Here is a 25027-nt window from a genome sequence, read left to right on the forward strand (position 1 = left end):
ATAGTTAATACTCTCTTACCAACCTCATTTTCATTTCGTCTCATCACAATACGTCCATACCATCCCAGACGCGCACTTCTCAACTTCTATGTCACAGGTGCCACTTTCAGACTTCCTCTACCTAACATATTGATTCCGTATTCAATCCATTCTTGTTACTCCACACATCCATCGCAACATTCGCATCTCTGCCGCATGCAATCGCCTGTCATCCTTCGCGGCAGAAATTTATTTGTTTTCTTTTCTACACAATGATGTTTCTATAATCTGGAAGTTGTTCAAAGCATGTGTTTCATTCCAAAAAAATTGCCCGTAGGATTTTAACTCAGGCACAGTCGAATCGCTCAATAAAATTACATCTGGTGTCTTAACCCGTCTAGACCCTTAGTAACAGAAATATTTCAGTACTTAGGAAATATACTTAGGACACCGATGACCTACAAGGAGTTAACGCGTTAAAAAATTGTTAGTTTCACTTTATGAGGTTTATAGTTTGTAGTTTCAGTTGATTCTGAAGTGGAATGATTGGGGAAGGTTTCTTGGCTATTTCTGTAGATCTGATACATTAAGTAATTGATCAATTCAAAATAATATCTAGGCACTCTTTATTTAAAACCAGTAGAATCCTGCGATGATTAAAGCGAATGCGACGTGTAAGGGAACTTTCTTAGACATTAGGATAAATTCTTGTTCCACGAAAGCGGGTATTGGAACAATCATTGTTAATCGCTTTGTTTATAAATCAATATTTCCCACTGCATGGAAAAGTGCAATTGTGAAGTTGAAGTGCAAATCGTAAATCGCAAACGTAAATGATAAGAAAATTGCGCAAGACCTTATTAGGTTTCTCTAAATTCTGGCCGTGCGTTCCGTTTTTTTTATTGCTTAAATGTGTGAAGGAGCTCACGGTCCACCTGGTCTTAAGTGGTTATCGGAACCCATAGTCATTAACAACGTACCTAAATGCCGTCACCCACCTTTTCACATAAATTCTAAATCTCAGTTTTAGAGTAAAAAGGCTGTCCCATCTTTCGAACCGAAACACAATACTGCTTCACGACAGTTTACCTACCCTTAGGTGAGTGGCGGCATTTACGCTGTAGATGCCTATGAATGAGCTCCGGTAACCTCTTAACACCAGGTGGGCTGTGAATTCCACCTAACTACGCAATAAAAACAAACCCGTGGGGCTCACAAGAGCTACAGTTAGTACCTAAATACGCAAATTATAATATTTGTGGGTGTCATTTTTATTAGTCGTAGTAATTTCTTCACCGCGAGTCATTCATGAACATGCCTAGAATAGCACCACTCCATCTCTTCAAGTTGGCGTCATAAAAGACGATGGGACAATTTGAAGTCGTCGTGGCCTAAAGGATAAGACGTCCGGTGCATTCGTATGTAGCGATGCACCGGTGTTCGAATCCCGCAGGCGGGTACCAATTTTTCTAATGAAATACGTACTTAACAAATGTTCACGATTGACTTCCACGGTGAAGGAATAACATCGTGTAATAAAAATCAAAACCCGCAAAATTATAATTTGCGTAATCACTGGTGGTAGGACCTCTTGTAAGTCCGCACGGGTAAGTACCACCACACAGGGACGTCTTAAGCTAGGACGGGGCCCTTGGGCACACAATAGAATTGAGGCCTTTTGGAAAGTAAAAAAAGCGAATTATAATAACATTTTTTTACTGAGTATGACCATTTATTATAGGTAATCAAATACAGTATGATATAATATGTCATTAATGATATTAGAATGCTGCTGGTTTTTTGGTTACGATTTCGATAACGGTTTCTTTCGGGATTTCTGTTGAGCAAAATTTTCTATTATAGGCATAGTATAATATGCCTTGTAAATACCTTCCTACATAATTTGTGAAAAGTGTAATGTGCCCGACAAAAATGTTTGGAGAATAAACGTGTGAGAGAAATTGTCGGTCATTCGGGGCCCCCTGAGAATGGGGGCCCTGGGCACGGGCCCCGTGTGCCCTTATGGTAAAGACGGTATTGCTACCACCCCGCCTATTTCTGCCGTGAAGCAGTAATGCGTTTCGGTTTGAAGGGTGGGGTAGCCGTTGTAACTATACTGAGACCTTAGAACTTATAGGTATCTCAAGGTGGGTGGCGCATTTATATTGTAGATGTCTATGGGCTCCAGTAAGCACTTAACACCAGGTGGGCTGTGAGCTCCACCACCCATCTAAGCAATAAAAAAATAAAAATTAAAATTCTAACTGCGCGCGGGCTGGTAGGTGAACTCAACGGGCTCAATCTGAAAGAATTGCTAACACTGGTCCTAGCAAGAGCAGGGCTTCGTGAATCTACCATCGCATTGGAATCGCGACCCATTGAAAAGTTCCGGCGGGAAAATCGGTGAGTTGTGTCTATGGGCTAGTTCACACGTTGAACTCTTCGTCGTAATCGACGAGTTCGACGAGGACGGTGAACGGTTCTTGAAGAACTTAAAGCACCGTGAGCGGCTCCGAAGGATACGACAAGACATGTTTTAAGCCACAGCGACTTTGCTTTACTCTATCGCTTGGGTCAACTGTGTAATTGGCGGTGGCCACGATAAGAGGGTTATCATGTCAGACGGCTATCCTGCGGAAAACAGATTTGATGACCTGGAGATAGTTAATGTGTGTACGGGCCGCGTGAGCGAACACTACACTTGCATATGCCATGAGGGAACGTATGCAAGTTTTGTAGAATGTCACCAAGTTACGAAGGGACAATTTATATATCTTCGTACGTTTGTACGAGACTTTCGAGTACGCCTATGTTGTACAGTTTGTAAATTGAACCGTTGTGCCAGACCTTGTCGAAAGCCATCACGATATCAAAGAAGAGGGCTCCCGTGGGGACGGATCTAGGTCTATTTAGTCCTACTGTGATGTGCTCCGTGAGGCAGTGCACTTATTGGATGCCCGAATGTTTGGCGCGGAAACCAAACTGGGATCGCTGGGAGGGAGGGTAATCGGGCGGTAGCTTACGAGTTCGTTTTTGGGTTTAGATTTTGGTGTGCCGTTAACGTCCGCTTGTTTCCCCACAGCGGAAAAGATGCACTAGTCATAGCGGCATTTAAAATAGAGGCGAACATGATTATTTGTTGGGCGGGTAAAAATTTTAAGACACGGTTGTGGATGGTGTCATAGCCGGAGGTTTTCCGTAGTTGTAGGTTTTTGTTTGCTTCTTTAACTTTGGTAGCAGCAATGGGGGTTTCGTTCTGTGAGAAATAAAACGTAAAATCGTCCGTGATACCATGAAAACTGAAAAGTACTCGGAATATCGAATAATACAATGGAAGTCGTTTTCATTATAACTGATTTACTTGCTTAATAGAAGATAAAGGATCAGAAAACAATTTGAGACACGGTAAAGTTTGAAAAAGAACGACAGCTGATAAAAACGGAATAGCATAGACGACGTGATGACGATGAGCACGTAATTAATCATCATGATTACGTTTATAGAACAACAACAAAAAACGAATAAAAATATAACAATATAATGAATTAACAACATAAGGGAGTCGCATTAAAACATAATAAGTATTTAGCAACTAACTAAACTATGTAGATACATCACAGAGTTGCATAATTATTTATACTAGGCGGAGCAGAGGACATGTGATGTCTTGGTGGCTCCGAGCCCAACAATGGTGATTGTTCATCGTAATACATAACATCTCGGCGAAACATTTTTGAATTTCTCTGAGAAAAACGCCATTTACTTAAATTCCATCTCCGATATACTAAAGCATTCAGTAAGGCTTGCATCGGGTTGAGAAGAGCCTGAAAATATAATGAATTTACTTACAGTCACTATGTTACAAAGAAGTTTGAAACTGCATTTATATTCAGTTTATAGACGAGAAGCCTAAAAATAATTGTATTACTAAAGAATCTGCTTTTTTTTATATAGCTTAGATGGTTGGACGAACTCACGGCCAACCTGGTGTTAAGTGGTAACCGGATTCCATAGACATCCATAACGTAAATGCCACCACTTACCTACGAGACATGAGTTGTAAGGTCTTAATTTTAACAGTACAAAGGTACAACGGCTGCCCTACCCTTCAAACCGAAACGCATTACTGCTTCACGGCAGAAATAGGCAGGGTGGTGGTACCTACCCGTGCGGACTCACTAGACGTGCTACCAATAATTACGCAAATTATAATTTTGCGGGTTTGATATTGTATTACACGATGTTGTTCTTCGCCATGGAAGTCAATCGTGAACATTTGATAAGTACGTATTTCATTAGAAAAAGTGGTACTTGCCTGTGGGATTCGAACACCGTTGTATCGCTAGATACGAATGCACCAGACGTCTTATCCTTTAGGCCACGACGACTTACGTTGATGTTGCTGACTTTAAATATATTATATTTTATATCATATTTTCGTAATACATACCATAATATACCAAATGACAACTACTGCGTTTATCGGTACACTAAACCACATCGTCCACAAAAGTATACCATTCAAGAGGTTTGGGAGCCAACATATGTAAAACACAATGTTGATAAAGAAGAACTTCAAACGTAAAGCATCTACAACTCTTCTTTCTTTGCTGGTAAACTGAAAATAATTATTTGTTCTTTGAATAACTAAAAATCTCTTGTAATACAATTCTTACAGTAAAATTATATTAGTTAATCAAATTCAAAACATACCTGAGCTAGGGGTAATGATATGGCTGTTTCAACATTCTTGCTTGAAAACATGTATATTATAGGATTGGCTATCATGACAATTGCAATTGGAACATATGATGCAAAGTAATTTGGTAAAATTTTATATAAAGCACTAGTTACTGATGGTAAATTATGACACCTAAAAATAAAAGTTATTAATCTTTGCTAAAGCTTACAATTAGTAAATATAAATATTTCAATAACATACTAACATTGCATTAGGAATATATAAGATTGACAGTCCGATGCTAGTAGTGGCTATAGGAAGTCCCCAAGCAAAAGAATGATACAAAATTGTATGCGAATCACGCCTCTTGATAGTATTCCATGTATCTATGGCATAAAAAAGAGTCCAAAACCAAGTTGCTGTATAGAAATATTGTATCCAGGCCTAAGGAAATAGAAAAATGTAATATACTATATGTTATACTATACTTAATTTATGAAAGTATAATTATAAATGTAAAGAAAAACCTCTTTAGTTTTCAAAAGATTTTTCTTAGACAACCCATCACTCAATGAAGAGAATAATTCAATCTTACAGAATATAATAATATTGTTTAAAATATTAATTTATATAGAGATATTATGGGCTTTAAATGCTTTTTTCGTATTTATATTACAGATGTGTGAATATTTTATTAGATGAATGCATTTAATTGTTTTAATTTTGTATTATCAATATATTTATATTTATATTACAGAAAAAGCAGTTAAGTTTTTAATTGTTTGATGTATTTGATATCATTATATAAATACCCAAAGCTAGTATAGGAGTAAAAAAAAACAAAAGCTAGGCAAGGAAACTGAAAAACTTGAAAAACTAACCAGTGTTACCAATAAAACATTCCTCTGAATTCAATTAATTACTAATAAAAACTAAAAAATAAAAACTAATAATAAAAACTAAAACAAATTTGAAAAACCCTGATATTATAGCACATAGGTTTAAGGTCAAACTTTGACTGATATCTGTACTCACAGAAATAATACTACAGAATAATACACTGACATCATCACCAGGCATGGGCATTATGTTTTTATATTTAAGCCAGAGAGAAGACCGAACTAGAACACCTGAAAACAAATAAACAAAATTATTATAAAGTCACATTCAACTTTTCACCATAATGAAATATATTTTTGAGTTCATTGCCATTTCTTATCAGTACTGTATTAAAGAAATTTTAACATAGGCCAATAAAATTTTAGTGACACATAGTAACAAGTGCTGAAACTGATTTCACTTTACTACTAATGAAGGACATATGATTTCATTTTGTCCCAGATTGTTTATTGTTATTTATTAAACACTACTTTCATCTACTGAAATGTTTTTACCCGAAGATGCCAGCAGGTCTGCAATTGCTAGCCAGATGATAATTCTTCGCCCTTGAGATAGATTCTTTCTTGGTCTTGTAATTGATAAAATATCTGGGAAGATCTAAAACATGTTTTTTCTACATCTCAATTCTAAATAAACATTATTAAAAGCCTTGGAATAATTTAATAAAATTAAAGTTAATTATCATTTATAAAAATTCTATAAACATGTTATCGTTTTCTGAGATAAATAATTATATGTACATATAGTATAAACAAACTTAAAAACACCCATGAAAATAATATTTCACACACTTTGCCATCGTCGCCTATAGAATAAACCAATTTTATTATTTTAAAATAAGTTCAATTATCTTAATTACTACATTAATTGATTTAACTATAAATATTTTATTGTCATTATTACCTGATAAATAGCACCTAAGATTCCAATGGAAGAAGAAACCAAACATACTATATTATACGAATCAGTGTTAAATTCATCCATAATTCGTACGGCCATGTCCTCTTTACTTCCTGTATGATGGCAACAAAATGTCTGAATCGTTGGATCAGCCATTTTAAAAAATATATTAAGTAGATTTTAATTTTTTTATTATCTTTGGAAACTTAAACGTTACAAGAATTCAGACACTGAATTTTACACATGCTTCTCTAGGAGTGTTTATTTTTCAAACAGCTGATTAACGAAAGAATGTCATGTAATTGTCACTTGTCACTATTCAAGAAATAAGGCAAAGGAATAAAACGCCACATGGTCATTTTCTTCCTATTCTATTATTGTGGACGCTTAATGTTTAGTATTATTTTATATTTAATATTTCTCTAGATGTGTAATTATTTAATAGCACCTAACTAGCTCTAGTACAGCTAACTTTAGCTTAATATTTTTTATAATGCTAAACTTTTTCACCTCTAATAATATCTGAATTTATCCTCTAATAATTATAAATAAGACTTAGATGCGAGTAATAGTAAGTGGTACTATCCTTAATTTGTTATCTGGTTTAAAAATTACATACAATTCTTCTATATTATCTTCAGTACGAAAAAATATTTTTATATTCTGTGCTAGCTGACCCGGCAGTAGTGCCTGAATCGATAAATAAAAGACCTAAACTTTTGCATAAAATCAACTTAAAACAAACAAAAGGAATCCGTCCCACGGGGGCACATCAAAGGAAAAACAAAATTGTTATTATTATTTAATTCCGAGCATTTTCATATTTATCTACATTTTAAACCTTCTCTGGACTTCCACAAATAAATCAAGACCAAAATTAGCCTAATCAGACCAGCCGTTCTCGAGTTTTAGCGGGACTAACGAACAGCAATTCATTTTTATATATATAGATTATTTTTAAAATTCTTTTACCAGACAATAAAGACCCGTCGCATTTGCAAGTAAATAACGTATGAAATTTTATACATACGATACATGGAAATGTCTCCGGAATAAAACGTTAAATTAGGGCTAAAATAAAATTTGAATAATTTCCTGCAAACCAGTGAAAGTTCCATCAGTATCTGAAAAAGTTCGGACATCTGAAGTGGATGAAAACGCTTCAGGTGCCCAAACAGATAAATATACAGAAATATAAGAAATGCACGTTTTTAATTTATTTAAGTACCTAAATCATATCGTATCATCAATCATAAATTCAGTTTCCACTTAATACTAAGTACCTATATAATTGTACAAAAATCTAGAATGCTGGCCTACTTCACATCATGTTATAAGAATCGGATCCGTAAAATGGGTAAATAGTCCTATCACATCAACTTAATATGCGGTGAACTAATAAAGTTCGAATCAACTAATTCAACTATACCTACTATTTTTATAATGGATCAATTGAATTGAAGTCGTCGTGGCCTAAAGGAAAAGACGTCCGGTGCATTCGTGTGCATCGGTGTTCGAATGCCAGGTGGGTACCAATTTTTCTAATGAAATACGTACCTACTCAACAAATGTTCACGATTGACTTCCACGGTGAAGGAATAACATCGTGTAATAGAAATCAAATCCGCAAAATTACTTATAATTTGCGTAATTACTGGTGGTAGGACCTCTTGTGAGTCCACACGGGTAGATGCCACCACCACCCTGCCCATTTCTGCCGTGAAGCAGTAATCCGTTTCGGTTTGAAGGGTGGGGCAACCGTTGTAACTATACTTGAGACCTCACGTCCTTACGGATCCATCAGATCCAATAACTCTTGCATTAGATACCTTCAGCTCTAACACTAGGAGCAGGCTGAGGAACTCCGGTAACTGTACTCGTCGAATTGGACAAAGAGGTCGACGTGCAACCTAACCCATGCATAGCCCGCTGAGTTTCTCGCCGGATCTTCTCAGTGGGTCGCGATTCCGATCCGGTAGTAGATTCAATCGCAAGCAATTGCTCTTGAGTTGTTAGGTCTCCTTCGGAGGCGCTCGGGCAGTTGTTAGCAAATCCCAGCTCTCCTGGCTGAGCCTTTGCTCGCCCACTTGTCCCGGTGAAGCTGGAAAGGCCTCCGGGCCACCAGTAATCTTTCAATCATAAAAAAAAAACTTGAGACCTTAGAACTTATATCTCAAGGTAGGTGGGGCATTTACGTTGTAGATGTCTATGGGCTCCAATAACCATTTAACCACCAGGTGGGCTGTGAGCTCGTCCACCCATCAAAGTAATAAAAAAAATAGCAATCAATAACATTTGCAGTTACCGGAGCTCATGAGGGATTACAACTTAAACGCGGCTGTCCATATTGAGACATTAAGGTCAGACGCCTATTTACAGTGCACCAATCGAAACCAACTATAAATCAGAAAAATTGAGTGAATGAGTGAAAAAATAAGTCCAATGGTAGTAATGGATCAGGCCACAATATACTTACCCTACCACCAATGCTTGATATAGCAATTATAAACAAGAAGTATAGGAAGTTAGGTAGGATATTAAGGTGAGATATCTGGTATCGATGTGAAAGGATTACTATTTAAATGAAACATTATTTATTGCGAATAATAATAAAATTAAATTGTTAGAACAGACACAATCGACAAAGTATTCCATTTGTAACAAATTTTACTTGACTACATCGGTGGCCAAGGTAGTAGAAATTGAAATAACTGTGAGATTCTGATTAACAGCAAAACACGGATTGATTGGATCTCGAATAGGACCGTGTTCTGGTGTACAGTTAAGGTTATTCTGGCTGATACCTCCATAGTTTCCTTCAGTAGTTAGTTTTAGAGTTACAGCTTGGTTTGGGTCATCTGAAAAAGGGCTTGTGGTGCTGTTTATAGTATCAATCTCGACTTTCTCGTTTTCGACTATAGGTGGCTCAGTAACATTATTTTCTGCTGCCGTATTTAACAATACGGAACATGGGATAGTCGTCATATACTCCTTTGCTGTCTTTGTTATAACAGTTACGATACATTTCGTACCGTCTTGTCCATTGTTGTTCGAATTTATATCTTTGGTATTAGCATCAGGAGAAAATGATGTTGCAATTGCACACGGAATTGCAAGTACTTCTGTAGCTTTTTCGCCGCTAATAGTTAAAGTACAATTAACTAAATCAGATAAAAATGAGTCATTCGCTGGGGAAGAATTATTTGCAGGCGCAACTGCAACCGGTTGTCCTCTGTTATCATAAATAACGGTGTGATGGCGATTTCCAGTAGATCGAGCCAAGTTCCAGAGTGCTAATCCAGTAAGAAGAGTTCCTACCCCGGCTCCTGCAATCCCAACACCTGTAAGCGCACTTCCTGTGCGACTAACCCCACCAAACCCTCTACCATTATTCGCAAGGTTTCCAAAGTATCCAGGCATTTGTGACGCGTACCCTGGATTATAATTTCCATATCCTCCGAAATTGTTCCCAGCACTATATGGCGGTGGAGGTCCTTGTGGATGGTAGTATTGGTTTCCATTATTAGTATATTGGGATTGTCCTTGATGATAAGGTACTCCGGCTCCTGAACCTGATAAGCCGTTATTTGGTTGAGGATAGCTTCCGCCTTGTTGTTGTGGATAGTTACTTTTTGCCTGTTGTGTCATTCCACTTCCTGTTTGCGGTGAGTTACCAGTACCAGAACTACCGGAAAGACCGGAATTGGACGATGGGTACGAATGACTCTGCTGATTATTTGTTCTAGTTTGTTGGGAGTTCGAATACTGAGGAGCATTATTTCTTTGAACAGTTTCTTGATACTTGGGTGGTTGTTTTGGCTGGCTGTTCCCTGACAGTCCTGTTTGACTAGAAGGATAGGAATGACCTTGACCTTGACCAGATGATTTGGATTGCCACGAAGAAAAGCTTTGAGTATTTGTAGCTGGTTTTTCCTGCCATCCGGACAATGATGGCTTATGCGCTGCCGACTGAGGATAACTAAAAGATGTTGGGGCTGGTTGAGGCTTGTAGCTAGTTCTCTTACTTGATCCTCGACTCGAACTTCGACCGCTTGAAATCTTTTTACACTCAATACATATGAATATGCACATTGTAAATACAAATATTAATAGTTTTTTATCCATCTTGCGAAACACTTTATTTTCTACGATCCGTCCAAGCAGTTTTATACGATACAGATGCGATCGCCAAGGAGCGTTTATTAGTACTAACTCAGTGTTCGCTTCTAGTACATTCTGTCTCGTATATTGAGTTAAGTGAGTAAGTGTGTGGTCGATTGTTGTTCGCCCACCCCACTGCGCAATACGCCGTTGTAACTATGTAGAGCTATAATATTCTTGGAACATGCTAACAACTCGACCCCTACCAATGGGCTTCGGCGAATCAATACTTTTACAGAGAAACACGTACAGGTCGATAACGGTCATTCACACTGATTTTTGTTTAAGAAGCGATCAGTAACACTGAACCAAAATTTCACTAAATTCAATCTAATATAGAATAATAATACCTCAATAGTCACAAAACAAATCTTATTTGATCATGTTAACGTGATTCGTCCATATAATGACGAGGACCCGTCGCCTGTAAACACCCAAACAGTACATCCAATTAGCAAATTTGGTTCGTACCACCCCTATTATTATAGATCCAACTATAGAAATGAATTAACCTACCGAACCAAGCCACTCTAGCTCAGAACATGCTCAATAGTCGAGATAGGAAATAATGAGAGAGACCCAAAAAAAGATCTGAAAACAAGGTGAGTTTACTAACCTAACAGACGCAAGGGGGAAAATGGCTACTCGAACCCTAACTCGCGGTAGGCAGCAACTTGGCTATGCCGCTGAGATTATTTGCATCCATGAGCTACGACTTCCACCTAATGGTGGAAGATGATCCTTCGATGTGATGATGAGTTTATCTCGAACTCGACTGCCCAGAGTCGCAATAAAAAAGGGGTTATTTTTATTATTATTTTTTCTTTCATTTATTGACGCATAAAACAAATTACAACCATAGAAATTATAAGCTTAAATATTTAATATAACAATCTAGATTGCAATTCAAAACAGGTGCATAGAGAAAAATTATAACAATTGAACTGCTGCCTAAATACCTTTTGTGTATATATACATGTATATACATACACACATACGCTCTCACACATGTGTTAGTTACTATCTAATTAAATTAAATCTAATGTACATATATAATAATAATAAATGATTATTATTATTAATAATAAATGATTATTATTATTAATACTAATTTACATATCGACAATATTATAATATTTCATAGATATCGGATATATGACCATGAATATCTACCGTTACAGTAAAAAACACGGTATTGAATTTAATTTCAATTGACGTACCTTGACCTATAGGTACGTTGGAGAAAGAGTAGCTCAATCCCCTTGTCACCCGTATGATTGCAGTGACGACGCTCAGGCAAAGAACTACTTCACATACTTACATATTTGGTGAATCACACTCCACGCTACTTACTGGTGGTAGGACTTCCTGTGAGTCCGCGCGGGTAGGTACCACCGCCCTGCCTATTTCTGCCGTGAAGCAGTAATGCATTTCGGTCTGAAGAGTAGGGCAGCCGTTGTAACTATACTGAGATTTTAGAACTTATATTTCAAGGTGGGTGGCGCATTTAGGTACGTTGTAGATGTCTATGGGCTTCAGTAACCACTTAACACCAGGTGGGCTGTGAGCTCGTCCACCGACATAAGCAATAAAAAAAAACGCGTGAGCAATCTCGCAGGAGATTCGGCTACCGATGAAAAATATGACTTACCGCTTATAAGAGACACACTAGCATCATCAATAAGTGCTATGCATAAAATCCAACATTTTTTCAGAAATCTTAATCTACACGAGCTGCTGAAAAAAAAGGTTATTAAATTCAAAGTAGAAGATTGATCATAGTCTAGACTTAATCCGCTTTGCTTTACAGTTTGTTTTCCGCTTTAGCTTATGCTTTACGGACTATTTTAGAGATTTTAGTCCCTAAAACATGTCATAAGATTGGCAGTGTTCCAGTCCCCATAAAGAAAGTACGTGTAAACGTTCAAAATATTGTATTTAAGCCCTATTGATTCCGCTTTATATTTTTAATACTGTTACGCGCTGGGGTACGAGATAAATAAAAATTCTACCGAAGTCTAAGTTAAAACTGTAAACTTAGAACACTTAAAACACTTTAAAATTCTCAATTCGCTTCTTCCGCTTCGCTTCAGGTGATCCGTTCGCTGTTTCGCTCTGAGTAGCTCCGATTACTAACTGACTCGTGACATCTCTGCAATGCTTTTGTAGTCTATACGACATTCCTAGAATTATCGAGAATATTCCACACAAGTCGATTATTGTGTGTTTTCGCTATCTGAAGATAGATGGTGTTGTACTTCTCGGTCTTTCTCGACGTCACGAGTTCCTTTGATATTCGTTTCGGCTATTCGGCGATAGATGGCGTTACTCCTACCGGCGTAACAATACTATGGAATGGACCATAATTTTATATTGCAATTATTGTGGAAATTAACGCGTACTGAAATAATAAATGTTTCACGTAATATAAACAAAACTATAATATGTTTTTTTTAAAGAATATTCATGGTAATAGAAGTCATGTTAATAATAGTATCGTATTTTTAGTAGAATTAATTTTCAGTGTTATCTTCAAAACAATTTGAGCGAAATTTAGGACAGGGGTATGCAGTCATCTAAGAAACAATTTATTTATCACAAACAAAAAAATACGTTTTCATTTGTCGAATAGTACCTAATATCAATCATAAATAGAGTCAAAGATAACGATAAGAATCGACTTAAGATAGGAAATAACATTCGAATAACTAAGGAGATCAGTACAACGACAAATACCAAAAACTTACAACACATTTTATATACAAATTACAAATGCCTTTAAAATCTAATCATTTACAAATTAAAGTAGTTCTGTGTTATATATATTCCTCTGCTAGTGCTTGTACACTAACTTGTGAATTTTCATCGAAATTTGTTTCAAATTGAAATGTTATTACGATCTAACATGTAGGATAAAACAAAAATAAAGATTTCTGGAAAAAATATGTACCTGCGAATAAATTAACTAAAAAAGATAATGTATCAACACGTCACGTATTTATCTGTTTATTAAGTACAAGAGACACGATAAAAGCAATCAGAACTCAATTAAGATCATAGTTGGTTGAAGCTACAATAACAGAAAAGGAAACATCGACAATGTTAAAAGAAATCGTTCTATTGCTTGGTGTTGTAACGCTGTCAAACGCCAGACCCGACTTATTGGATTTCGGCTCCAGAAATGTTATAACAGTGCCCCCTAATTGTCCGGGAGGCCAACAATGGATTAACGGACAATGTCGTGACGTATGGCGTAACGCTGCTATACCTTCTAACATGATCACGGTTCCTCCTAATTGCCCACCCGGTCAAGTGTACATCAACGGACAATGTCGTGACGTATGGCGTAACGAAGCTTCCCCTTCTAACATGATCACGGTTCCTCCTAATTGCCCCCCCGGTCAAGAGTACATCAATGGACAATGTCGTGATATCTGGATCAAGAGCATTTTTGGACTTTCTGAAAGAAGGTAACTTTTACTGCTTTAAAATCCAAATAAACAATTTGTATTATTTATTAATATAGTATAATATATACTCGTATATACATCTTTTTTGACTAACACTTATTGTATATTTTTATTTATTAAAGTATTATCTACAGAATTCATTTTTTATTGCTATGGACGGTCCTACAAGCAAATACAAATCAAGACGTAAATGCCCCATTAAGACATGGGGTTAAAAGCTTTGTTTTTGCTACTTAGACAGGTACATACTCACATCCCACCCCATGTTAAGGAGAAATTGAAGTCCGTATAGTTGTGATCTATCAAATGCCGCTACCCACCTTAAGACAAGAGGTATATAAGTCTCATGGTATAACGCATAATTGCTTAGCAGCCGAATAGGGATTTGAAGTCGTCATGGTCTAAAGAAGAGCGATGAGACTACGCCAATGTACAAATCACGCACACGGGACCTTTTTATTTAATGACGTCATACATAATACACGTTCGCGAATTACTTCCACGACGACGGAAGAACAATGTATACTAATATTATAAAGAGGAAAGATTTGTTTGTTTGTTTGTATTGAATAGGCTCCGAAACTATTGTACCGATTTAAAAAATTCTTTCTCTGTTTGGAAACTACACTATCCCCGAGTGACATAGGCTATATCTTTTTTTAAAAAAAATTAGGAATCCTTACTACAACTCCAATAATGTTACGAAAATTAGAAAAATAATAAAAAAATAGACAAAAACAAATATTATTCACAAATAAAAAAAAAGTTCATTAAAATAATAATAATTATTCAAAATACCTTTATAAATTTCAATTTTTAGAAACCTGACGCAAATATAAGGGTTAATGTGTGTGTATTAATTAATTTTTTTTTAAATTTTGTTAGTGACCCGAGCGAAGCCGGAGCGGGCCGCTAGTGTATAATAAAAATCAAAACCGCGAAAATGTTAGTATTCGTAATTACTTAATAATTTTGATGTAGAAGAGCTAATGCCTAAAGATTGGTGGAGGCATTCACGTTTTGATGTCCATGTTCTCCGGTAACCAGGGGGTTCATGACCTCAACCACCTACGCAATTAAAATAAAAACAAATTTCTATTACTTTATTTTTTTACTTGTGGCAGGACCACATGTGAGTCCGCACGGGTAGGTACCACCACCCCGCCTATTTCTGCCGTGAAGCAGTAATGCGTTTCAGCTTGAAGGGTGGGGCAGCCGTTGCAACTGTACTGAGACCTTAGAACTTATATCTCAAGGTGGGTGGCGAATTTGCGTTGTAAATGTCTATGGGCTCCAGTAACCACTTAACACCAGGTGGACTGTGAGCTCGTCCACCCATCTAAGCAATAAAAAATAAAAATCTATTTTATTATATTATAGGAAATGAGTTTCCTACGAACATTTGGACCAGTTTACCATTCATCTAACTTTTAATTGCGACGTAAGTTCATGGACACAATTGAATCTCTGCCAATCGCATCATTTTCGAATTAAATTTTATGAATATAACTAGTCAGGTCATAAGTATTGTCACACAGTAAAAACTTTTCTTTTAGAATGCTGGCCACAAGAAAGTTTATTGAATTCGAATTTCGAATTGTTCATGAAAATAAAAATGTATACTTTTAGAATTTTACTCATTTTTTAATATAGAGTGGACGCTTAAAGAAGACCGTGTTGCAGTTATTGCGTTGCATCGTTGCGGTTACGCGCCAATTCAAATTTTTAACATACTGAAAATTTTGAATATAACCAAAAGATTCGTTTATCGTACCATCAAAGGATTCAATGAAGACTCTAGTGTAGATGACAGATCAAGAAGTGGTCGCCCTCGGTCTGTTAGGACTCCAGCAGTGATAAAAGCTGTGAAGGCGCGAATTCAAAAAAATCCCAAACGTAAGCAGAAACTGTTGGCCCTTCAGATGGGGTTAAGCAGAACCACGGTGAAAAGGGTGTTAAATGAAGACTTAAGGCTTCGGGCATATCGAAGAAAAACAGGACATCGTTTGAATGCTCGTCTAATGGACCTGAGACTGAAGAGATGCCGCGCTTTGTTGAAGCGGTACGCGGGAAAAAATATCGGGAAATTCTTTTTTCGGATGAAAAATTTTTTACCGTAGAAGAGAGCTACAACAAACGAAATGATAAGGTGTACGCACACAGTAGTGAAGAAGCGAGCAACCGTATTCCGCGTGTCCAACGAGGTCATTTTCCATCCTCGCTCATGGTATGGTTGGGAGTTTCTTATTGGGGCTTAACAGAGATACATTTTTGTGAGAAAGGTGTAAAAACGAATGCAGTTGTGTATCAAAATACAGTCCTGACGAACCTTGTGGAACTTGTTTCTCATACCATGTTCAATAACAGGCACTGGGTATTCCAACAAGATTCGGCGCCAGCACATAGAGCGAAGAGCACACAAGACTGGCTGGCGGCGCGTGAAATCGACTTCATCCGGCACGAAGACTGGCCCTCCTCCAGTCCAGATTTGAATCCGTTAGATTACAAGATATGGCAACACTTGGAGGAAAAGGCGTGCTCAAAGCCTCATCCCAATTTGGAGTCACTCAAGACATCTTTGATTAAGGCAGCCGCCGATATTGGCATGGACCTCGTTCGTGCTGCGATAGACGACTGGCCGCGCAGATTGAAGGCCTTTATTCAAAATCACGGAGGTCATTTTGAATAAACTTGGGTGTCATAAGAATCTATGTTTTGTTAAGTTCATTTTGGTATATGAATGGTTACATAATGAATAAACTTGTTTCAATTATTTTACATTAAACATGTGACAGAATTTATGACCTGACTAGGTATATATAATGTACACATCAAACTAAACAATTCTTATGGGCAACCAGTTTCATTCCCCTCTTTTCCTGAAATATGTATTTGAAAATTTAAATTAGGAATCAATGAAGCTTAAAAACGAAAATAAAGGTGTAATAGCTGGCAAAAGGTGTAATAATAACTAAAAATTGTGTTAATTTTATAGTGATCCTAGTAAGGATATTAATTAGCCCAAAATAATAAAATCATTGTGCTTAAAACGTGTACAGATTTCCGGGCTAATCGGACGTATTGGAGACGGAGAAAATTACCTTTATTCTGTAAATAAATGGTCAAGATGGTCAAGCTAATAGAACCGTGTTAAAAACTTCAAGCATTACATACGCAATATTATGTATGTATTTAGTAATTTACATACCTACCAACAATGCTTTTGTAAATTTATATCGAGGTAAATTCAATCATTTAGATATCACGAGATAAGAAAATCAGAACTATAACGATAATAGTAATCAATGTTTTTGCGACTTAAAAACTGTATAAAACACGGGTAGGCAACACGATCATGCCTTTTTCTGTCTTGAAGCAATCTTGCCTTCCTTCCGACTTCATGTCTCAAGTTCGGTGGGGGCGTTCGGATTGCGATACCTTTGGGCTCTAGTAACTACTTAAGCTGAGATGTTTTTACTGATGGTAGGACCTCTCCGAATCCGCACGGGGAGGTACCACCACCCTACCTGTTTCTGCCGTGAAGCAGTGATGCGTTTCGGTTTGAAGGGTGTGGCAGCCGTTGTAACTATACTTGAGACCTTAGAACTTATATCTCAAGGTGGGTGGCGCGTTTACGTTGTAGATGTGTACGGGCTCCAGTAACCACTTAACACTATGTGGGCTGTGAGCTCGTCCACCCATCTGAGCAATAAAATAAAAAAAGTGTTTCATAAGCTCGTCCAGTCATCTAAGCAATTAATCATTAAAAATGTACCTATTTATTAACCACTTTACCTTCCAAGCAAAATTTAGGCGTTTCTTTAATATTATTTTGCGTTCTTTGTTTATGTTCATGAGTGTAATTATGTATAACTTTGTTTATGTTCAGATTTCAATGAAAGTGTTATCATTTTATACGTAGATAAAACATTCCAATGTGCCAATGTCTAGGTACTTGAAACATTGATAATTGAAGAACTACATGTACCCAATGAAACGGTAAAGTCCGCACTTAAAGTGTTTTTTTCTAAATAATCAAAAACTATGTACTGTATGTAATTTGTATAAATTTCTCAATTGAAAACTTACTACCGTGCTATACACTTAGACGAAATGCTTTGATTTATGCAATCCCCACTTAGAAGCCTACAAGGAGAGCTAAAACCTCACTTTTCTCCGGTGACCAAAGTGGCAATTATTAGCCTGCACCGCTAGATAGGATCTTCTTCATCCTCTTGCCCTTGTCCCATATTATGTGAGATCGGGGCTGCATGATCTCTTATAATGTTACATTTGGCATGAATCTTTTATAACCGTCGTCGTTTGAAGTCTTCATGGCCTAAAGGATAAAACGTCCGGATCATTCGTGTCGAGCGATGCATCGGTGTTCAAATCCCAGGCGGGTACCAATTTTTCTAATTAAATACGTACTCAACAAATGTTCACGATTTACTTCCACGGTGAAGGAATAACATCGTGTAATAAAAATCAAACCCGCAAAATTATAATTTGCGTAATTACTGGCGGTAGGACCTCTTGTGAGTCCGCGCGGGTAGGTACCACCACTCTGCCTATTTCTGCCGTGAAGCAGTAATGCGTTTCGGTTTGAAGGGTGGGGCAGCCGTTGTAACTTTACTTGAGACCTTAGAACTTATACCTCAAGGTGGGTGGCGCATTTACGTTGTATAAGTCTATAGGCTTCAGTAACCACTTAACACTAGGTGGGCTGTGAGCTCATCCACCCATCTTTTTTTTTTATGGCTTATACGTGTGGACGATTTCACAGCCCACCTGGTGTTAAGTGGTTACTGGAGCCTATAGACATCTACTACGTAAATGCGCCACACACCTTGAGATATAAGTTCTAAGGTCTCAGTATAGTCACAACGGCTGCCCCACCCTTCAAACCGAAACGCATTACTGCTTCACGGCAGAAATAGGCAGAGTGGTGGTACCTACCCGCGCGGACTCACAAGAGGTCCTACCGCCAGTAATTACGCAAATTATAATTTTGCGGGTTTGATTTTTATTACACGATGTTATTCCTTCACCGTGGAAGTCAATCGTAAACATTTGTTAAGTACGTATTTCATTAGAAAAATTGGTACCCGCCTGCGGGATTCGAACACCGGTGCATCGCTATATACGAATGCACTGGACGTCTTATCCTTTAGGCCACGACGACTTCCTAAGCAATAAAAAATAAAAATAACCCTCTTTGGGTTGTATCTCCAGTAGTATACCTATCCATTGCAACGTATCATAGGGATTGACTTCTCTATTTCATCTTCTGGTGTTTTTTTTTACTTCATCCGTTTTTGGTTGTATGTTTTTTATTTTATTATTTTACATAATAAAGAACCTGCAGTTATTGTGGTTGTACTTGTAATTTCTCTTAAAATGACATTTCATGTCCTTCACAATCAAATACGTGCATGTTAAATTATATGGTATCAGACAAAGAAGATAGTATTCAAATTCCAATAATTTTGTTTCAGGGAGCCTACCCCGTTCGCAAATTTTCCTGGAAATGATGAGCACGTATCATCTGATACGGTTGAAGCAAGAAACATTATATCTATACCGAACCAATGTCCTGCTGGTTATAGACCTGACGCTTTAGGCTATTGCCGTAAAGAATTTAACTGATAAGTACTCGAGTGTTAAGAGCTATTTTCCTCTAACCGACCAGCCGCGAACGATCAGCGTAGTTTCAACTGACAGCTTAGAAGAACGAAAATTTAATATAATATACTTCTTCTCAGCATTTTTTTTTATATCGCAAACTGGAATTCCGTAATTTGGAGCTGAGTTTAAAAGTAGATATAATTTACTTGTTAACCAAACGAAAATGAACACAAGTTTCGATACGACATCTTTTGTCCAATCGCCTGCGACTAGCCGCTTATTGGAAAATTGGTCTTAGAATATAACGAAGACAGAAAACTGAAAAAGCGAAATAAACAAATATTGAAATCTGATAATACTGGTTATTTAATATAGATTTGAAGTAACACACGTTTTTCAACATACCTTTTCAACTGAACCGCTACGATATACCACGATTAAATCAAGGTGATTCGACAATCCACACGAATATCGTGAATTCGACGTGCAACCTAACTCATGCATCAGCCCGCTGAGTTTCTCGCCGAATCTTCTCAACGGGTCGCGATTCCTAGCCAGTAGTAGATACATTCGCGAAGCAGCTGTTCTTGAGCTGTTAGGTCTCTTTCGGTGGCGCTCGGCAGCTGTTAGCAAATCATAGCTGAGCTTATCATATCATCACTCATAGCTGAGCCTTTGCACGCCCACCAGTCATGGTGAAACTGAAAAGGCCTCCGGGCCACCATTAATCCTTCAATCATAAAAAAATTAAAAAAATCACATAGTGACGACGTGTATACCGTTGCTCAATTCGACGCTCATAATTTGACTACTCCTTCCTACAATAATAATTAAACAGTCGACTTGGGACTGATCCGACCGCAACAAACATGTTTTGTCGGATCCCCCGGATTCACTCTCGATACTTTTAGGACCTCAAGAACCGGTCCCTCAAGAACCGGTCAAAGTCCTCGTTGAACTAACGAAGAGTTCGATTTGGGAATCGGAAATTTCTTCATCGACCGCTCCTGCCCTTAACAAAACTATTCTTGTTCAGCATTCGTATTTGTACTAAAACTCACGTATTGATTCTGCGGCTTCATCTAAGCAAAAATTCAGCACCAAAGAAAAAATTTAGCAAACACCATTTATTTCATGCAAGATTAAAGTTTATTTTTAACAAAAATCGCAAACACAGTGTGTCCTTCTTGTTTTCGTGGTGTTGAATCGCTATATTATAATCACCTCACGTATTGAGGCTGTGGAGAGGTATGTGAAAGAGAATTGAACACAATATACCCACAGAAAATTAAAAAAGAAGACTAATAAACTGTTGAGAATTATTTTCTTATCAACCGATATTCCTTTCTTATCAACCGATATTCCTTTTTTGTATTTACGAGGCTTGTTTCTATCAATAAATACTTTTGGAAATAGATTGAAGGAACAATTTCCAAAAAGGCAAAATACGTTCTTATAAAAATAAAGTGCTCGTAATCTTAAAGATAAGACGCCCGGTGTACTCGTATTGTATGATGCTAATAGGTAGGCATCAATTTCTCTAATAAAATATGTAGGTATAATACACAATATATCATTATATTCACAAAGGATTTCTACGATGAATGAACAACAGCGTGAATTAAACCCTCAAACAATATATCAATAATATATAATATACTAGCGGACCCAGCAGACGTTGTCCTGCATAGATAAATACTAATAATAATACCTAGATACCGACTGCAGCGCCATCGACCGGGCTGATTTGTGAATCTAAGCCATCTAGGGTGCCACCCAAACACATACAAAAAAATCATTCAAATCGGTCAACCGTTTAGGAGGAGTTCAGTGACAAACACACGCACAGAAGAAATATATAAGTGGGAAGATCGGTACTTTATGGTTAATTTACACTGGCACGCGAGTTTTATTTTAAAAGAAGAAAATATAAATGACAGATATAAAATTGATATAACTATGTTACGAAAAGGATTTTTTGAAAGAATAAAAGATTTTGTTGTTTAACTAAACATCCACTAGATTTCGCCATACTATCCCACAAATATATCTATACATATATATATACATAAAGATTTTGAGCATGGTTTCGCTCGTAATATAGTCACAAATAACCTTATTTTTAACCGACTCCCGAAAGGTTATCAATTCATTCTGTTTTATATATATAATATGTTTATATAGGTATTTACAAATAGATAGATTAAGCTATATTAGAATTAAATTAGATTACATTATAATGTAATAAATAAATAGAGATTTTACGTAAGTTTGTGCTTATGTTGTTTTAATCATACTAGAACATACATGAAATAAAAAATATTTTGTTAAGCACATCATTCTATCATAAATGACCATGCAACCTTCAATCACATCACTTTCTCCAAAATGGCTAGTACTAGCGATAGGAACTTCATCTTTATCATCATCATATGTATCATGATCGAAATCATCTGCATATTCGATGTCGGATAAGCGATCTTCATCAATATCGGATTTATCATCACCAACATGAATAATAAATTCTTCAGTCAACGTGTCCACCACATAATCCTTTCCTGTATTGCTCTTCTATTTTATTCACTTTTCGGCACAGCTTATTCCAATCAGTGTCAGCCATCATTTGACCACCAATTGACTTTTTATTTGATCAGGTAGGTCGCAGCTTTAAAGCTCCAACTAACGTTCTTGCTGCTAACGTATTTTTTTAAATTTTTATTGCTTAGATGATTGGACGAGCTCACGGCCCACCTGGTGATAAGTGGTTATCGGAGCCCATAGACATCTACAACGTAAATGCTGCCACCCACCTTGTGATATGAGTTCTTAGATCTCAGTATAGTCACAACGGCTGCCTCACCCTTAAACCAAAACGCATTACTGCTTCACGGCAGAAAGAGGCGGCGGGGTGGTGGTACCTACCCGTGCGGACTCACAAGACGTCCTACTACCAGTAATTGCGCAAATTATAATTATGCTGGTTTTATTTTTTATTACACGATTATTCCTTCACCATGGAAGTCAATCGTGAGCATTTGTAAAGTACGTATTTCATTAGAAAAATTGGTCCAATCACGTATTCAATAAGGCCGGCACCACCCCCGTTCTTGCCTCGTTCCCCCAAACAGACCCAAAAATGAACTTCTGCGCATGTCAAGATCAGCAAGCGCAGCTCAAGACTCGTACCGATTACTTTACCTGGGTTGGTTAGGTAATTAGAGGTAGCCACGATTTTGCGAAAGTTCACAATTTTCTCGCAGCTGTCATCCGAGTGTCTTCACAGAGTCCTTGAATACTTCGGTCACGTAGCAAGGATGGGTGGAAACAACTTCAAGAAGCTCATCGTGACCGGTAAAGTCAATGGTAAAAGCCCTCGGGGGCGCAGCCCGACCGACCAGATCCGCACCACTCTTGATTTCTTATTTCACAACGCCCTCCAAGCCGCCAGAGACAGAAACAGATCGAAAAAGATCGTGAGAGAGACAGTCATACAGAAGGGTGGTCACGACCCTCAGAATTGAGGAATACGACGCAAGGAGGAGGAGTAGTTTTTATAAAGTTTATATTGTCCAACAATGCTAACACAATTTTACAATCTGTATGGATTTTAAAAGTGTGACAATACCTAACATGTTTTATTATATTTTCACTTACTTCGATTATATTGCCGTATAATTTCGTTATCGCAGTAATTTTCTTTAACATGAAACCTTGTTTATCAAAATTTATACATAATATGTTCGTATGGAATTGATTTGCTATAGGTAACGCGTGGAATAAGCGAGTGTTGGGACACTGTTTTGAGTCTAAGCCCCTTTTTCGAGAACTAGCGTACATTATTTCGATTAGGGAAAGCGACTCATGATTCATACAAGTATGAGCCATTCAAACCACCCGATGACCTACCATCTTTTTTTCCTACCTACACGTTTCTAAATATCAGCAGCACAACCCACTGAATTTCTCGCCGGATTTTCTCAGTGGGCTGCAATTCCGATGCGGAAATAAATAAATAAAATTCGTAGTAAATACTGCGAAGCACTGCTCTTGCTAGAGCCAATGTTAATAAACTCTCTCTGGTCGAGCCCTGTGACCTCACCTACCAGCTATGGCGTAGCTGGAATAGGCTACCAGCGAATAGGTAATGAAAAAAAATAAGAACCGCAAACAATCTGACTTTTGCTTTAATTTATAATTATAATTTCTAATAGATTAAGTAAAACATATAATAAATACAGACTCTTAACAAAGGCAAGATGACTAATTATCAAAATCTATTCTATGATATTCAGAAGTATCTATTAAATCAAAAATATATCATATTTCTGTAGAAAATAAGGGTTTTCATGCAATAAAATGAAATTTAAATTTTAAATTTCTATTTCGCGCAAAAACGCTGTTCAGTGTCATGGCGTCGGTCATTACGTCACGGCTCAGTAAACTTCAGTACGTCAATAAACATTAGATGCTTGTTTATTAAACCAAGTTATTTTGCATAATAAATATGAATTCAAAAGTGTGTGGTGTGTGGTCCCTCAGTGCATTAATACATCTATAAAAACTCCGAACAAGTTAATTTGTTTACGTCCAAAATAACAATACAATGAGAAATAAATGGTTAGACTCTTGCACGGCGAGGTCCAACAGGTTGAAGTCTAAATATTACAATTTATTTCTGTGAAGATAATTTTAATGTATGTTTGTACATATTTCGTAAATTCTACAATGATGTGTGACCTTAATTGAGGTCTAAAATTTCATAAGTTCAATATTTTCTGAGATTTCAGTTTATCTCTTGAATAACCAGTAATGTTTGCTTCAATGAGTACTTTATTCATTTTCCAGTTACCACATGATATGGACAATTATTATGGACAATGGGATTGGTGTCGCAGGTTCACATGAGACCAGGCTGTATTCTCACAAAATTTGAATGCCAGATAGTTCGAAAAAAACGAACAGCTAAAATTATTACAGATAACAGAAATATTAATTTCATGTACTATTTACCATAATTTATCAATTCAGACAATAACCATTAAATTGTCTGTTAACATACATAACCTAATAGTTTACCCGCTTAACATTTATTATGGAAAAAGTAAATTGTAAAATATGTAAAATTTACTGTCAATACTTTGTCAAATTTGTTTGATTCATTGTTTGTAAAAAGAAGTGCAGACTGTATTTACCTAGTCCTGCATTTTATTTGTGTCTAATAATTTGCTATTTTTACTTTTCAGTTTTGCGTGACAACTTATAAGGAAATTTAACAGAAAACATTCCCTCGAGAACGACTGATAAGTCT

At 36.9% G+C, this 25027-nt stretch overlaps 3 protein-coding genes across 3 annotated transcripts; 1 reads left to right on the forward strand and 2 right to left on the reverse strand.

The window, feature by feature from the left end:
- Positions 1-3318: 3318 nt before the first annotated feature.
- Positions 3319-6750, reverse strand: LOC114251384 (G protein-coupled receptor 143). The gene is made up of 7 exons (XM_028185617.2): positions 6464-6750; positions 6055-6157; positions 5696-5790; positions 4926-5104; positions 4693-4852; positions 4430-4597; positions 3319-3803 (listed from the first exon to the last, which is right to left on the reverse strand). The coding sequence occupies exons 1-7, from the start codon at positions 6614-6616 to the stop codon at positions 3594-3596; spliced, it is 1068 nt and encodes a 355-aa protein (XP_028041418.2). The 5' UTR covers positions 6617-6750; the 3' UTR covers positions 3319-3593.
- Positions 6751-9037: 2287 nt separating this feature from the next.
- Positions 9038-10743, reverse strand: LOC114251382 (uncharacterized). Its single transcript, XM_028185616.2, has one exon. It carries the CDS (start codon positions 10583-10585, stop codon positions 9128-9130), a length of 1458 nt encoding a protein of 485 aa, XP_028041417.2. The 5' UTR covers positions 10586-10743; the 3' UTR covers positions 9038-9127.
- A 2623-nt stretch (positions 10744-13366) lies between these two features.
- Positions 13367-20105, forward strand: LOC114251378 (uncharacterized). Its single transcript, XM_028185607.2, has 2 exons — positions 13367-14091; positions 19590-20105. The coding sequence occupies exons 1-2, from the start codon at positions 13721-13723 to the stop codon at positions 19738-19740; spliced, it is 522 nt and encodes a 173-aa protein (XP_028041408.2). The 5' UTR covers positions 13367-13720; the 3' UTR covers positions 19741-20105.
- Positions 20106-25027: the final 4922 nt, after the last annotated feature.

Source organism: Bombyx mandarina, chromosome 10 (genome assembly GCF_030267445.1).
Source record: "Bombyx mandarina strain Sakado chromosome 10, ASM3026744v2".
NCBI lineage: Eukaryota > Metazoa > Arthropoda > Insecta > Lepidoptera > Bombycidae > Bombyx > Bombyx mandarina.